At 35.4% G+C, this 15003-nt stretch overlaps 2 protein-coding genes and 1 long non-coding RNA gene across 3 annotated transcripts; 1 reads left to right on the forward strand and 2 right to left on the reverse strand.

Moving 5' to 3' along the window:
• Nucleotides 1-2030: 2030 nt before the first annotated feature.
• Nucleotides 2031-3298, reverse strand: LOC142223244 (uncharacterized). The gene is made up of 2 exons (XR_012718643.1): nt 2952-3298; nt 2031-2872 (listed from the first exon to the last, which is right to left on the reverse strand). It is a non-coding gene; the product is annotated as an uncharacterized LOC142223244 (long non-coding RNA).
• A 1856-nt stretch (nt 3299-5154) lies between these two features.
• Nucleotides 5155-6652, forward strand: LOC142224765 (uncharacterized). The gene is made up of 4 exons (XM_075294552.1): nt 5155-5399; nt 5454-5588; nt 5987-6053; nt 6173-6652. The coding sequence occupies exons 1-4, from the start codon at nt 5155-5157 to the stop codon at nt 6650-6652; spliced, it is 927 nt and encodes a 308-aa protein (XP_075150667.1).
• A 5062-nt stretch (nt 6653-11714) lies between these two features.
• LOC142224766 (uncharacterized) lies at nt 11715-14939 on the reverse strand. The gene is made up of 3 exons (XM_075294553.1): nt 14708-14939; nt 13451-14597; nt 11715-13269 (listed from the first exon to the last, which is right to left on the reverse strand). The coding sequence occupies exons 1-3, from the start codon at nt 14937-14939 to the stop codon at nt 11715-11717; spliced, it is 2934 nt and encodes a 977-aa protein (XP_075150668.1).
• Nucleotides 14940-15003: the final 64 nt, after the last annotated feature.

Raw genomic sequence — 15003 nt, forward strand, 5'->3', positions numbered from 1 at the left:
AGGAGATGAGCATGTCCTCTGCAACTCAATGGTCTGTTTGGTATGGTCAATCGTTTTGTTTGCATGTACAGCAGGGTGACTTAATTTTACCAAACGCGTCACTGCTGTACGTGTTGTTGGTAGCTTGTTTTTTTATTTCAATTGCATGTAATTGAGCGTCCCTTGTCTCCAGTAGAATACGGTGAAAGAAAAATCTAGTGCCAGGGGATATTTCCTTTCATAGATTCAGCTGGTGGCGATGGGCGCTCAATTCCATGTTATTCCAGCACACCTGAAACGAAAAAGAAAAATATATTAGTGAAATTGTCGACATGAAGCGGAGGGAAAAGAATGTGTCGGGCTGACAGAATGAATCTGAGATATGTTCACTTTGATTTTGACAGCTTACTTTATTACCGACCACTGTTGCCATGCTTTACTACGAGTAGTACTATGTTTGTAGTTAGTTGAATTCGTATGGTAGATCGGTAAGGCAGTGTATGTAACGATTCATTCATAAAATCTTGTAACAGACAGTGGGAAATTTTTCAAAAACAAAAACTGGAGGGGAAAACTAGAAGAGGCTAGATATAGGGTAACCAGAGATGAAAGGGTTAAAAATAGAAATGTCTGAATGATAATAATAGAAAATGTCGGTCAGAACAAAGGAAAATGTCGGATGGATTTTAAAGATAGTATCGGGAAAGGTTTATGGCGGCCAGTATAAAAGACTTGTAGGTAAGCGAGCGGCTTCATTAGTGGAAGTGACTACTGGTGTTAAGCATGTTCCCGGTGTTTATAGAAGTGAGAGTTCATTGTGTGAAAGTTGTTAAATTAAATTCTACAGTTTTTGTTTTAGATAATTTTGTTTAAATAGTTCGGCAATATTTTTACATTTGGTGGTGAAAACGGATATATAGAGAATGTGTACATTTCCTCTATCCCGGTGTTGTTAAACCTATATTTCAACGAATAGTGCTAGTACTTGAAAGGTAAAATCACCGGTAAAAAGTAAAGTAGTGAGATCGAAATAGTAATTGATTTATTGATTTAGGCTCTCCGGGGAACATCAATCCGGGACGATATCTTGGTGAGATTGTAAGGGACACGACATTGGCAGCGAACAGTCCGATACGAATAATCCAAGGCAAAAAGGTAGGAAGTATTATTTCTGTAATTGTATGTCCGAAGAACCCACATTACGCTGAGCAATAAAGTTTGAGTTACCCATCATCTAGAAAGGGACGACACCTATAGGAATCGTTCCAAATCTTCAATAAGCTCATTCTCTGGGTAAAGTTCAGCACCAGAAAAAAGAAACAACATTTTAGTGCGCTTCTCACTAATACCAACAAGCGAGTGCTTGGAAAGCTTTGATCTCCGCCAACCAACAAACCTGCATTAAGCATTAGCTGTCTCTCCAAGAAAAGTATTTGAGACCGGTGTTGGAAGGCGGCTAATTAATTGTACGTTGGTTAATGACATTTCAAAAACCTAAATAATATAACTCGAACAATATACCGAAAATCATTTGACAAAATTTAGTTTTAAGATATTTGTATGCATGTATTTGTATTATTTTTATTTGTATCTTTAATATTTATGTAAGTTTATTTTTAAATTTTGATTTATTTTATCCCATTTTTGAGTCTTCATCACCCATTTTAGTTTGTTTTTTGTTGCGTTGACTTCAAAGTTTTTTATGTTTTTGTTAAAAGTGTAATAGGATCCCCAAGGTTAGTGTTGTAATATTGAACTTTTCCGTTTTATATTCAGTTTTTACCCTTTTTCGTACTTACCTAAGCGAGCTCATTTAGGATAGGAAAATGGGGTTCAGTTTTGTTTGATTGAATATTGACCCATAACTTGTGGATTCTAATTTCAATGATATATAGGTTGCAGTAACCATTCGTTTTGTAATAATATTGTCTATATTGTTTTCTATTGACCAATTGAAAGATTGATATTTAAAATTTTCTTAAAATTCGATTTTTGTTGATTTCACATGATTTAATTGAAATTAGTCTTTAGTAGGAAAAATAACAATAAAATAATTTTACAAATAGTAATAGTACCAAAATATATTTAGGACATTTAGAATTTTGTGCTAGGGTTAGTATTAGTTTTATTTTAATAAATATGATTTTTATGTGAATGTCAACCTAAAAATAATGATGTGTTAGAGTCATTGGTTGAGGGGAAGTAAAGTAAGGTAAGTGGTGTGATGTGGGGCTGGGTACAGGGGTCATGGCAGGAAAAAATACATAGTGACCAAGGTAGGGCGGGCGGCCGAAGGTAATAAGGCGACCTTCAACAAGCAAGTTTTAGAGCTAGGAAACTTTAGGATTATGGGTGAAATGACCAGTACAGGAAATGAAAGCGGAGTGACATATAGACTATTTGAATTAGATTGTATTTGCCCTTGTTTTCAAATCTAGTTAGATTTTGATGTTAGTTTCAGCTTGAAGTTCGTTAGTGGCACAGTTTCAGGGCCGGACAGGTAACCGCTCTAGATTTGTGCTAGAGGTCTGTTGTACTTGAAGGTTATGAGCTGTAAGCTGATGGGATCATCTAGATGACGTGTCAGTGCACAGAACGGACGGAGTTAATTTTAATGTTCATTTTTGTAGTAATTTATGTCTATCACATCCATTAGTGGGAGCCGAGAAGTAATACTCCCCACACATCACGCCCCCCTTTACAACCCCTCATATGAAGAATTGTTGAAATTTGTTAATTGAAAATTTTTGTTAGTTTACGTGAATTAGGGATTCTTACAGTTGTTATAGTGAAACATTGTTTTTCATCGTGGCGCAGATTTGAATTTATTGGTGATAGTTATTCTTCCTGGTGCTAAGTTTTGGTAGTATGAGCATTGAGACTCGATCCCAATCTAAAAAAAGCAATAGGCCGGAAATGTTTGATTTGAATAGAACGATATATATAGAGGAAAAGAGATCTAGGAATCTTACCGATATGGTACAATCAACGAGTAATTCGAATGTGGCTAGTCAGATTAGGGCAACATTGACAACTTACAGTACGGATGTGTTCTTGGGTGCTGCTACTTGGAAACAAATCTACCACGGTTGGAAGCATTTTGACCCTAGTGTTTGATTGTTGTATTGGAGCTTGGTTCCTCAGGAGCATTCTTTCATTGCCATTGAATCGCGAGCGACGGTGAGTTTGCTTAAATTTGTTTATTTATTTGCCTTGATTTGTTGGAGGGACAAATAAATAAATTAAAAATCACTCAAACAACAGATAGAGACAAATACATATATTGCCAGGTGAATACTTTGTTTACAATAGTGACAGTATCAGCTGGTCGTTTCTAGGATACACTTATTTTAAGGTAGAATTATAAAGCCAGCTGATTTAATTTTTTTTATTTTGACAGACACCTTCTGTCAGATGTGCTATATCTATACACACACACACACGCACACACATATATATATATATATATATATATATATATATATATATATATATATATATATATATATATATATATATATATATATATATATATATATATATATATATATATATATATATATATATATATATATATATATATATATATATATATATATATATATATATATATATATATATATATATATATATATATATATATATATATATATAAAAGCAACATCAAGTAATTTCTTTTGAATCTTGTTGGTGGTGCCTTTTTTAAATAAATTATTTGCAATTAAAAATTAGTTACAAAGAATTTGAAGAAGTAAAAAGAAAAAATGCGTAAGTGCTGCGTTTGTCGTAAGACAGATGATGGATTTTGTGGCCCCTTTTTCAAAGTTCCATCAGATGAACAAATACGATTGAATTGGAGTCAATCGTACGGCACTCCACTGAAGGCTTCCCAATATATCTGCAAAGAACATTTTTTAGCTGCTGATATTATAAAAGGAGGCAAATTCAGCTATTTGCTGTCAAGAGCTTTGCCTATTCGGTTGAATTCACAACGGCATCCAGATCAAATGTAAAGGGGCAATACATTTATTTAAATTTCATGTAAGGATTTTTTTTCATATAGAGACATACAGTTTCATTCAATATCACATAATGAGGACGGTATTATGACAAACACATCATCCCAATGTGAGGAAATTAGAGAAGATGTGTGCATGTCAACAACAACAGACGAAATGGAGAAGTCATGGTGGGTATGGTAACAATTGAACAGCGTTCATTCCTTGGGCTTGAGATAATTTCCTTCTTGCATTATATCTTCTTTCATATGTAAAAAATATACTCCTATTTATTATGCAGAAAATGTCGTTGTAATCTAGAAATAAGGGATTAATCATCTAATTAATCTAATAACCATTACACATAACACTTTAAATCCATATCTTTCGAGATTTGAAATTTCTTTTGATAAGGAAAAATCAGTTCAAATCTCTTTCAAGTGTATTTTAGAAGTGTAATATGAGAGACCCATAATAATATTCTAATTATATAGTATACTAACTTTGTCAATCAGTTTGTAACATATATATATTTTGGTCTGAGAAACCACATACGTACATTATTGCTATGCAATAAAGAGTACAATTTGGTCAATAGGTCCCGTGTTCCCCGTTTAAACAAAACTAAAATGATTAATGAAGAAACCCAAACGGAATGGAGTATGGTGAACAAGTCCACTCAGACTGAGTATGCCTATTGAATATGAATATTAATCATAATTTTTAAATTAGTTAATATTTTTTTGTTTAGCTCCATTGATATTTTCTCTGAAATGGTAAAAGAGCGGACTGAAAATCGTAAACTAATAAAAAAATTGCAAATAAATAACAGCGATTTGAAGATTCAACTAACTCAGGCCAACAATGTTGTTGAATGTATGAAAAATATATTTACAGAAGAACAGATACGCCGCATGATGTCTACTGAATCCACACATTGGGCATGGGATGACATTGCAAACGCCATCTGTCTTCATGCCGCAGGTCCTCGTGCATATAATCATCTCTATCGCAAAGGTTTTCCGTTACCATCTGCGTCTACATTACAGAGATGGAGTCGGAAAATTCCAGTAACAGAAGGTTTAATGACGACGGCAATTTGGGTGGTGCCTTTTTTAAATAAATTATTTGCAATTAAAAATTAGTTACAAAGAATTTGAAGAAGTAAAAAGAAAAAATGCGTAAGTGCTGCGTTTGTCGTAAGACAGATGATGGATTTTGTGGCCCCTTTTTCAAAGTTCCATCAGATGAACAAATACGATTGAATTGGAGTCAATCGTACGGCACTCCACTGAAGGCTTCCCAATATATCTGCAAAGAACATTTTTTAGCTGCTGATATTATAAAAGGAGGCAAATTCAGCTATTTGCTGTCAAGAGCTTTGCCTATTCGGTTGAATTCACAACGGCATCCAGATCAAATGTAAAGGGGCAATACATTTATTTAAATTTCATGTAAGGATTTTTTTTCATATAGAGACATACAGTTTCATTCAATATCACATAATGAGGACGGTATTATGACAAACACATCATCCCAATGTGAGGAAATTAGAGAAGATGTGTGCATGTCAACAACAACAGACGAAATGGAGAAGTCATGGTGGGTATGGTAACAATTGAACAGCGTTCATTCCTTGGGCTTGAGATAATTTCCTTCTTGCATTATATCTTCTTTCATATGTAAAAAATATACTCCTATTTATTATGCAGAAAATGTCGTTGTAATCTAGAAATAAGGGATTAATCATCTAATTAATCTAATAACCATTACACATAACACTTTAAATCCATATCTTTCGAGATTTGAAATTTCTTTTGATAAGGAAAAATCAGTTCAAATCTCTTTCAAGTGTATTTTAGAAGTGTAATATGAGAGACCCATAATAATATTCTAATTATATAGTATACTAACTTTGTCAATCAGTTTGTAACATATATATATTTTGGTCTGAGAAACCACATACATACATTATTGCTATGCAATAAAGAGTACAATTTGGTCAATAGGTCCCGTGTTCCCCGTTTAAACAAAACTAAAATGATTAATGAAGAAACCCAAACGGAATGGAGTATGGTGAACAAGTCCACTCAGACTGAGTATGCCTATTGAATATGAATATTAATCATAATTTTTAAATTAGTTAATATTTTTTTGTTTAGCTCCATTGATATTTTCTCTGAAATGGTAAAAAGCGGACTGAAAATCGTAAACTAATAAAAAAATTGCAAATAAATAACAGCGATTTGAAGATTCAACTAACTCAGGCCAACAATGTTGTTGAATGTATGAAAAATATATTTACAGAAGAACAGATACGCCGCATGATGTCTACTGAATCCACACATTGGGCATGGGATGACATTGCAAACGCCATCTGTCTTCATGCCGCAGGTCCTCGTGCATATAATCATCTCTATCGCAAAGGTTTTCCGTTACCATCTGCGTCTACATTACAGAGATGGAGTCGGAAAATTCCAGTAACAGAAGGTTTAATGACGACGGCAATTGATTTTATGAAGCATGCTACGGATATGTCAGATCACGATAAAATTTGTGTCCTGGAATTCGACGAAATGAAGATAAGTCATACGTACGAACACGATGCGTCGGAAGATTTCGTGCGGAAGCCTGCTAACTTTGTCCAAGTGGTAATGGCGCGTGGTGTTATTTGAAAGTCATGGAAGCAACCAATTTTCTTTGATTTTGATTGCAAGATGACAAAGAAAATATTATGCTCTATAATAGCCACACTTCGTGAAGTAGGTTATACAGTGGTAGGAGTAGTATCCGACAGGGGTGGAGCAAACAGGGGTCTATGGACAAAATTAGGTGTTAATGCAGGTAAGTTATAAAATCGTACACCGAAAAAATTCTTGAATTTAATCACAATATTAACTGAACCAATTATTTATTGGTCTAATTGAACATTTAATTGATTTTGTCTAAAAACTCAATTATTTTTTTAATTGAGGCAAACAATCACCTATTGTACTAATTTTAGTCAAAAAATTTATGATCCGATGAAAAGAATGACACTAATTATTTTCGAATAAAATGTTCAATTTTTTTACCAGGAAATAACACGTTTCATTTATTAACGCTCAAAAAAGTGAACTCTCTATTTCACTAAAGCCAATTTAACTATATATTAGTTCATAAAATTATTATGTATGGAGAAAGTTTTCTTTACTCTAATAATTTTTTTTTTCATCATTTTTTCAATCATTCTTTAATTGAGTTTGTTTTAATTTGATTAAAAAGTTAATTGATTATTTTTCAACTTCAATCAACTTTATAATATTTTGGTGATGTTTTTTTCTTCTGTATGTACACGATTAACGTACTTCAATTATTCTATAGAAACTCCATGGTGTGCAAGCCCCGTTAATATGAATGAAAAGGTTTTTGTATTCGCTGATGCCCCCCACTTATTAAAACTTATACGAAACCATTTCCTAGACGATGATTTTATTATCAATTCCAAGAGAATCACCAAAAAACAATTGAGGATTTATTGAGTATGACGGCTGCAAGCAATGTCTCAATAGCTTACAAAATTAGTAATGAGCACCTTTCGGTTGTTGGACCTGGTATGCCCACTTAAAATTAAAAAAAAAAATAAAATTGTATTTGCTATGTATTTTTACCCCCATTTTCATGAAGCTACGTTTCACCGAAAAAAAAAACAAATGAACTACAAGTAAAGAAGAAAAGCATTGGTGCCAAATCATAATCATTTTAACCATACAGTAGTTAATTCTTACTACGTTTGGGAATTGCAGGAAAATGTTCTTTTGCTTTAGTTCATATTATATTATTAAACCCACATTTGGTTCATAAAATGTTTGAGACATACTTGAAAAATGTGAGATTTCATTTTATTAATATATTAAGTTAAATGTAGCATTAGTTTAATTACGGAATTTTTCCGTGTAATGTTCCGTTAGCTAACGAACTTTTGAACCGAACTATGGACATATCTGCCAATTTGCCCATATATTCCATATGCCAGTTAAGAGCTTAACTGCTGACTGTATGTCTCTTTTTCCCAATTTTTTCACTGGTCGTGCAGATTTTAACTTAAGAAAGAATTGGTAGATGTATTGAGCTGGATTTGATTACCTTTACCTGAGCGAAATGAATTAGTCTGGATTGACTGGTACCAAAATGAAATAACTAAATAACGATTTGTATTAGGCAGGAAAATCCAAGTTTATTGGTTCGTAACTTCAAACGGAATGAAAGAGGCAAAAAACTATAGCTATAGATTTACATAAAAACCATTTATGAAGTTGATTGATAACTTAAAGGGTGATTTGTTAAGAGCTTGATAACTTTTTTTAAAAAAAAAACGCATAAAATTTGCAAAATCTCATCGGTTCTTTATTTGAAACGTTAGATTGGTCCATGACATTTACTTTTTGAAGATAATTTCATTTAAATGTTGACCGCGGCTGCGTCTTAGGTGGTCCATTCGGAAAGTCCAATTTTGGGCAACTTTTTCGAGCATTTCGGCCGGAATAGTCCGAATTTCTTCGGAAATGTTGTCTTCCAAAGCTGGAATAGTTGCTGGCTTATTTCTGTAGACTTTAGACTTGACGTAGCCCCACAAAAAATAGTCTAAAGGCGTCAAATCGCATGATCTTGGTGGCCAACTTACCGGTCCATTTCTTGAGATGAATTGTTCTCCGAAGTTTTCCCTCAAAATGGCCATAGAATCGCGAGCTGTGTGGCATGTAGCGCCATCTTGTTGAAACCACATGTCAACCAAGTTCAGTTCTTCCATTTTTGGCAACAAAAAGTTTGTTAGCATCGAACGATAGCGATCGCCATTCACCGTAACGTTGCGTCCAACAGCATCTTTGAAAAAATACGGTCCAATGATTCCACCAGCGTACAAACCACACCAAACAGTGCATTTTTCGGGATGCATGGGCAGTTCTTGAACGGCTTCTGGTTGCTCTTCACTCCAAATGCGGCAATTTTGCTTATTTACGTAGCCATTCAACCAGAAATGAGCCTCATCGCTGAACAAAATTTGTCGATAAACACATTTCGAACCGAACACTGATTTTGGTAATAAAATTCAATGATTTGCAAGCGTTGCTCGTTAGTAAGTCTATTCATGATGAAATGTCAAAGCATACTGAGCATCTTTCTCTTTGACACCATGTCTGAAATCCCACGTGATCTGTCAAATACTAATGCATGAAAATCCTAACCTCAAAAGAATCACCCTTTATTATAACACTAGGCAACAAATAACAAACTTTTCTCTGTGAATTGTTTCTAGCATATTTTTTCTTATTGATTATGACCTACTAAACACGAAAATGATTTTTAAAAAATTTTCTGTCGATTGGTTTTCGAGACACAATTTTTTTTTAATTTTTGGAGGTACACTTCCAATTTTGAGCATATCTTTCGTTTTCTTTAACCTTTTTGATCTTAATACTACTCAAATTAAAGAAAATTGAGCCGTCTACAACTCATTCTCAGAAAATTTTCAAATCGGGAAAGTAGTTTGGATGTTGGCGGCTTAAAAAGGTTAAAAAACGGCGTTTTTTTTAGTAAAAATGTGGCAGAAAAATATATAAAGATTCATATAAAATATAAAAAAATTGCTAACAGCAATTTTGGGTTTTTTACGTATAGCTTTTTTTTTACAAAGAAAATAAGCCCTTACTTAACAAAATCGAACAACAAATAGCGGACTTATAATTTTTTTGGTAAAAGACCGAAAAGACCAAATCAACGCATCAACGCTGTTTTCCACATGGCATAAAATGTACAGTTATATTTTTGTTTCTACTCATTTGGTTTTTTTGGGCGTTGATTTGGCCTTTTCGGTCTTTTACCAAAATTATAACTCCGCTATTTGTTGTTCGATTTTGTTAACGGCTTATTTTCTTTGTAAAAATTTCAGCTATACGTAAAAAACCAAAATTGCTGTTAGCAATTTTTTTATATTTTATATGAATCTTTATATGGTTTTTTCTGCCACATTTTTACTAAAAAAACGCCGTTTTTTAACCTTTTTAAGCCGCCAACACCCAAACTACTTACCCGATTTGAAAATTTTCTGAGAATGAGTTGTAGACGGCTCAATTTTCTTTAATTTGAGTAGTATTAAGATCAAAAAGGTTAAAGAAAACGAAAGATATGCTCAAACTTGGAAGTGTACCTCCAAAAAAAAATTGTATCTCGAAAACCAATCGACAGAAAATTTTTTAAAAATCATTTTCGTGTTTAGTAGGTCATAATCAATAAGAAAAAATATTCTAGAAACAATTCACAAAATGGCTGTTGGCTAGTGTAATCGATAAGTTCAAGAACAGTAACTAAATTGTCGGTGCGATACTTAACCCCTTGTGGGCATGAACATTACCGCCCTCTGTTGCAGTATTGCAATATAATTAAAGTATTTTCGTTACAAAAAAAAGCTGAATTTCATAGTTCTTATATGTATGCTTTTAAATTCTTATAGATATAGGTTTAGTATATTAATAATTCAAGATATAGGAGATATTAAATTAAATTCATTCATTTCAATATTCAAGTAAGATTACAAAAGAAAAGAAAATAATTAGGTACTTATCTAAATAGTGCAAGATCCGGATAACACCCATCCAAAAATTGTATTTGTGGCAACTGGGAGGCCATTTGCGCTAGGCAGTAATCCTGGTTGGATTATTCGGGCATATACATCTGACCCTAAAACGATTGCAAAGGGACCTGATTTGTAGAACTGCGGGTCAGCTAGGATGATATTTGGCAGCCTTTGAACGATGGTTGCATCGATGGTCCTTTGGGGGGTGTTGATAGATATTCGTGGTCTCTAAAGATATATGTGGTGGTTGCCGAGAGCACAGGGTGACATTACATATAGTCTCTTTACCTAAGAGAGTTGTTGCTAGTCCCAGTTCGGAGACAAGATGCCTAGATATTTTACTGGTAGAGGAGCATACATCCAGCATTGCCCGTACATGATGACGCTTTTGTCCAATCTTAACCAAAACGATTGCAGTGGGAAACAGATTTGTTGTGTTTGGTGACGTTATGGAAGTGATCGTAAAACTAGTAGTTGCTGTTGTTGTACGTCGTTGAGCTCAATTTAATACGGATTTCTTCTGTTGTGTTAAGTGTGGCCCAGTACTCTTGTTTTCAGGCGATTTAGAGATGTGGATGGAAAGAAATGAGATTAGATAAATTGATATTATTTAACATGGAGGAAGTAAAACAATTTTTATCGTTGGCCGCGTTATAGTACCCTTCTGGGTGAGGATATCTACAACTCGAACCAAATTATCTTTACCATAATAAATTTTGGAAATACGTCCTAGCCTCCATTCATTTGGAGGGAGGTTTTCGTCCCTGACCACAACCATGGATCCTATTTTGACATTAGGCTGAGGATTCTTCCACTTATTGCGCTTGTGGAGCTCCTTTAAATATTCTTGTTTCCATCGGGTCGAGAATTGCTGGGAGAGAGCCTTAACTCGACGCCATCGATTTAATATGGAGAGCCTTGTTTCGGATTCTATAGATACAGCCGGACAAAGGATAGGACCCCCAATTAGAAAATGGCCTGGCGTTAGTGCGAGTAACTCTTCAGGATTTTCGGACATTGGGGATATTGGCCTTGAGTTCAGGCATGCTTCGATACGTGAAAGTATAGTGGAAAATTCTTCAAAGGTAAATTTATGGGAGCCCGCCATTTTTCGGAAATGAGTTTTAAAACTCTTCCCATAAACCTCCCATATGTGGAGCGCCCGGCGGGATGAAGTTCCACTTAATATTCTGGTGTGAGAAATTTGATAATATGCTTTCACGAGAAGTACTGATGAAATCCTTTGCTAATATTTTTGACGCACCAACGAAAGTTTTGCCATTGTCGGAATAAAGAGTATTGGGACATCCTCGGGATATGAATCTGTGGAAACAGGCAAGAAATGCAGAAGCGGAAAGCGAACTTGTTAACTCAAGATGGATTGCTCGAGTTGTGAAACATATGAAGACGCACACATAACCTTTGGTTATAGCACAAGATCGTGCAGCGTAATTCTTAATCTCGAACGGCCCTGCGAAGTCAAGGCCTGTATGCGTGAATGGTCTAGAAAATGTTGTTCTCTCTGGAGGAAGAGAACCCATTAGTTGGATTTGTAATTTGTGCCTTGAAATGACACATACTTTACAATTATGGATAGCGGATTTAATCAAGTTTTTGGCCCTCGGAATCCAAAATTGCAATCGTAGCATCCTTAGCATTAAGCTGTTTCCGCCATGTAACGTAATGTCATGATTGAATTTTACTAGTAATCTGGAAAGAGTACATTTGTATGGCAATATAAGTGGGAAACGCTCGTCATACGTTAAATTATTGGAAGTGTCAATACGGCTGTGAATTCTCAGTAATTTATCTTTATCCAAAAAGGGATTTAGATTTGAAAGTGAGCTAGATTTTGGAAGTTCTGTCTTGTTCGATAGGTGCTTGTATTCCAATGGAAAATGTTGTGTCTGGGCAAGTAGTATAAGACGATTCCTTACATTTGAAATTTCGGAACTTGATATCGTTATGGAATCGAATCGTGTTATCCTTTTACAGCTTAAAGTAAAACGGAATACATATGACAAAACCCGTAGAGCTCTTCCTAAAGAGGAGAACCTATTCAAAGGGTCGTCAAAACTATGGGAATTTGAACAATGCACTTGAATTGTTTTAGGCTCAAGGAGATTTTCATCTACTAATTTGGGATTAGAAATGGGCCAGAACCTTGGAGCTAATTTTAGCCAAGGTGGACCATACCACCAAAGGTTATTACTGAGAAATTCTTTAGGGTAAGCCCCACTGGAACCAATGTCTGCGGGATAGTCTTTGGACTCTACATGGCACCAATGCTCTTTCGCTACAATTTCGGAAATTTTTGAAACCCGATTAGCCACAAATGTCTTCCAGTGGTAAGCTGGCTTGCTTAGCCAAGCTAGCACAATTGTGGAATCGGTCCAACAGTAGACCTCGTAGGCCTGAATAGGCAATGCATTCTGTAGAGAATTCATGGTTTCGGAAAGAAGCAATGCGCCACATAATTCTAGACGAGGAATTGATATCGTCTTCAATGGTGAAACTTTGGACTTTGCGGCCAGAAGATGAGTGATAACGGAGCCTATTGGTGTCGAAATACGAATATAAATGGCAGCGGCATACGCCCTTTTGGACGCATCGCAGAATCCATGTAGTTGTACGTCACAACCTGGCGTAAAACCTAGCCACCTAGTAATTCTCATTTCTCTAATTTGGGAATAATTCTCTACGAACAGATTCCATGATCTAAGAGTCTCAGGACCCAGCTGTTCATCCCATCCAATTTTCGACACCCATATACCCCCATATCAGTAGCTTGGCAAGAACAATATATGGACAAAGACAGCCCGCTGGATCGAAAAGTTTCGAAATTTCGGAGAGAACTTGCCTTTTTGTCGGATTTGTAGAATTGTTCAAGGTCTTTGCAGAAAAGTAGAAACAGTCCGAACGGGCGTTCCATCTAACCCCCAATGTCTTTGCCATGCTACTGTCTTCAAACTCCAGAAATTCTTCATTTAATAAATATTCCTTGGGAATGGAAGCAAGAAATTCCTTTGAATTAGAAGTCCATTTCCGTAGCGAAAATCCTGCGGACTTTAATGCCGAAACTAGTTGGCTCTTTATTCGAATGGAAGAATGTACGTCATGGCTACCAGCCAATACGTCATCCACATACATGCACGACTGTAGAACTTCACTAGCTAATGGATGACTGCCTTTAATGTCCACGGCTAGTTGCTGAATAACCCGCAACGCTAAATAAGGTGCACAGTTGACACCAAAAGTTACGGTCTGTAACTCATATTCCGAAAGTTCTTCAAGTGGAGAATTGCGATAAATAATTCGCTGGAATGGGGTATGGCTGGAATCAACAAGGATTTGGCGATACATCTTTTCGATGTCGCCATTGAACACAATTTTGTGAAATCGCCAGTTGAGGAGCAAATTATTTAAGTCTTTCTGGAGGGATGGACCACAGTGAAGTGCGTCGTTCAAACTAATTCCATTGGATGTGGATGACGAGGCATTAAACACTACTCGAACTTTAGTAGTGCTACTTTCCGGACGGACAACGGCGTGGTGTGGCAAATAATACGAGTTTTCGCAGTTAGGATATTGTATGGAAGGGACCTTTTTCATATGACCCAGGTCAATGTACTCTTGAAGAACTTTGGAGTATTGTCCATTAAGATCGACATTTCTTAAAAGACGGCTCTCATTTCTAAGGAATTGAGTGACTGCTATACCTCTCGATTGACCCAGTTTTATGGTCTTTCGAAAGTCTTCTTTGAAAGGAAGTGTTACCACGTATCTTCCGGAAGAGTCTCGCTTCGTTGTCTTTTCGAAGTTTTCTTCACAAAATTGTTCTTCCGAAGATAATTGCTTCTTCCTTGGGAGATCTTCCATCTCCCAAAATTTGGATATCTGTTTGTCTAAAGCTATATCATTGTCAAGGCAAACAGTCGTACGAAGATGGTCCATCCGAAGATGGTCTCCTGTGCCATAAGAGATCCACAAACCCCTGTCATAACTCCCTGAAGCATCAATGTTGGAATAATATCTGACCCAAACAAGATGTCTATATGGGATGTCTTGTAGAAATTCGGATCAGCAAGTACGATGTTCGGAAGATTCTCAAACATACTCGAATTCACTGGAAACGTTGGAAACGAAGAAGTAAGTTTAGGGATAACTATAGTGGTAGCATGTATTAAGGTTTGAGGTTGAATAGGCGAAGAAATTTTTAAAGCGCATGATTTATGCGACCAAGCCGAAACAGATCCATTCAGTCCGGATATCTCAGTTGTAATAGCATCACTTTCCAATTTTAATAAATTCAAAAAAGCCCTGGTATATAAATGATGCTTCTGAACCATTGTCGAACAGCGCTCTAGCCTTTTTTTTATTATTTTCATCTATGGATTAAACCCTTACAGACTA

Source organism: Haematobia irritans, chromosome 2 (genome assembly GCF_050003625.1).
Source record: "Haematobia irritans isolate KBUSLIRL chromosome 2, ASM5000362v1, whole genome shotgun sequence".
In the NCBI taxonomy this organism is placed as follows: Eukaryota; Metazoa; Arthropoda; class Insecta; order Diptera; family Muscidae; genus Haematobia; species Haematobia irritans.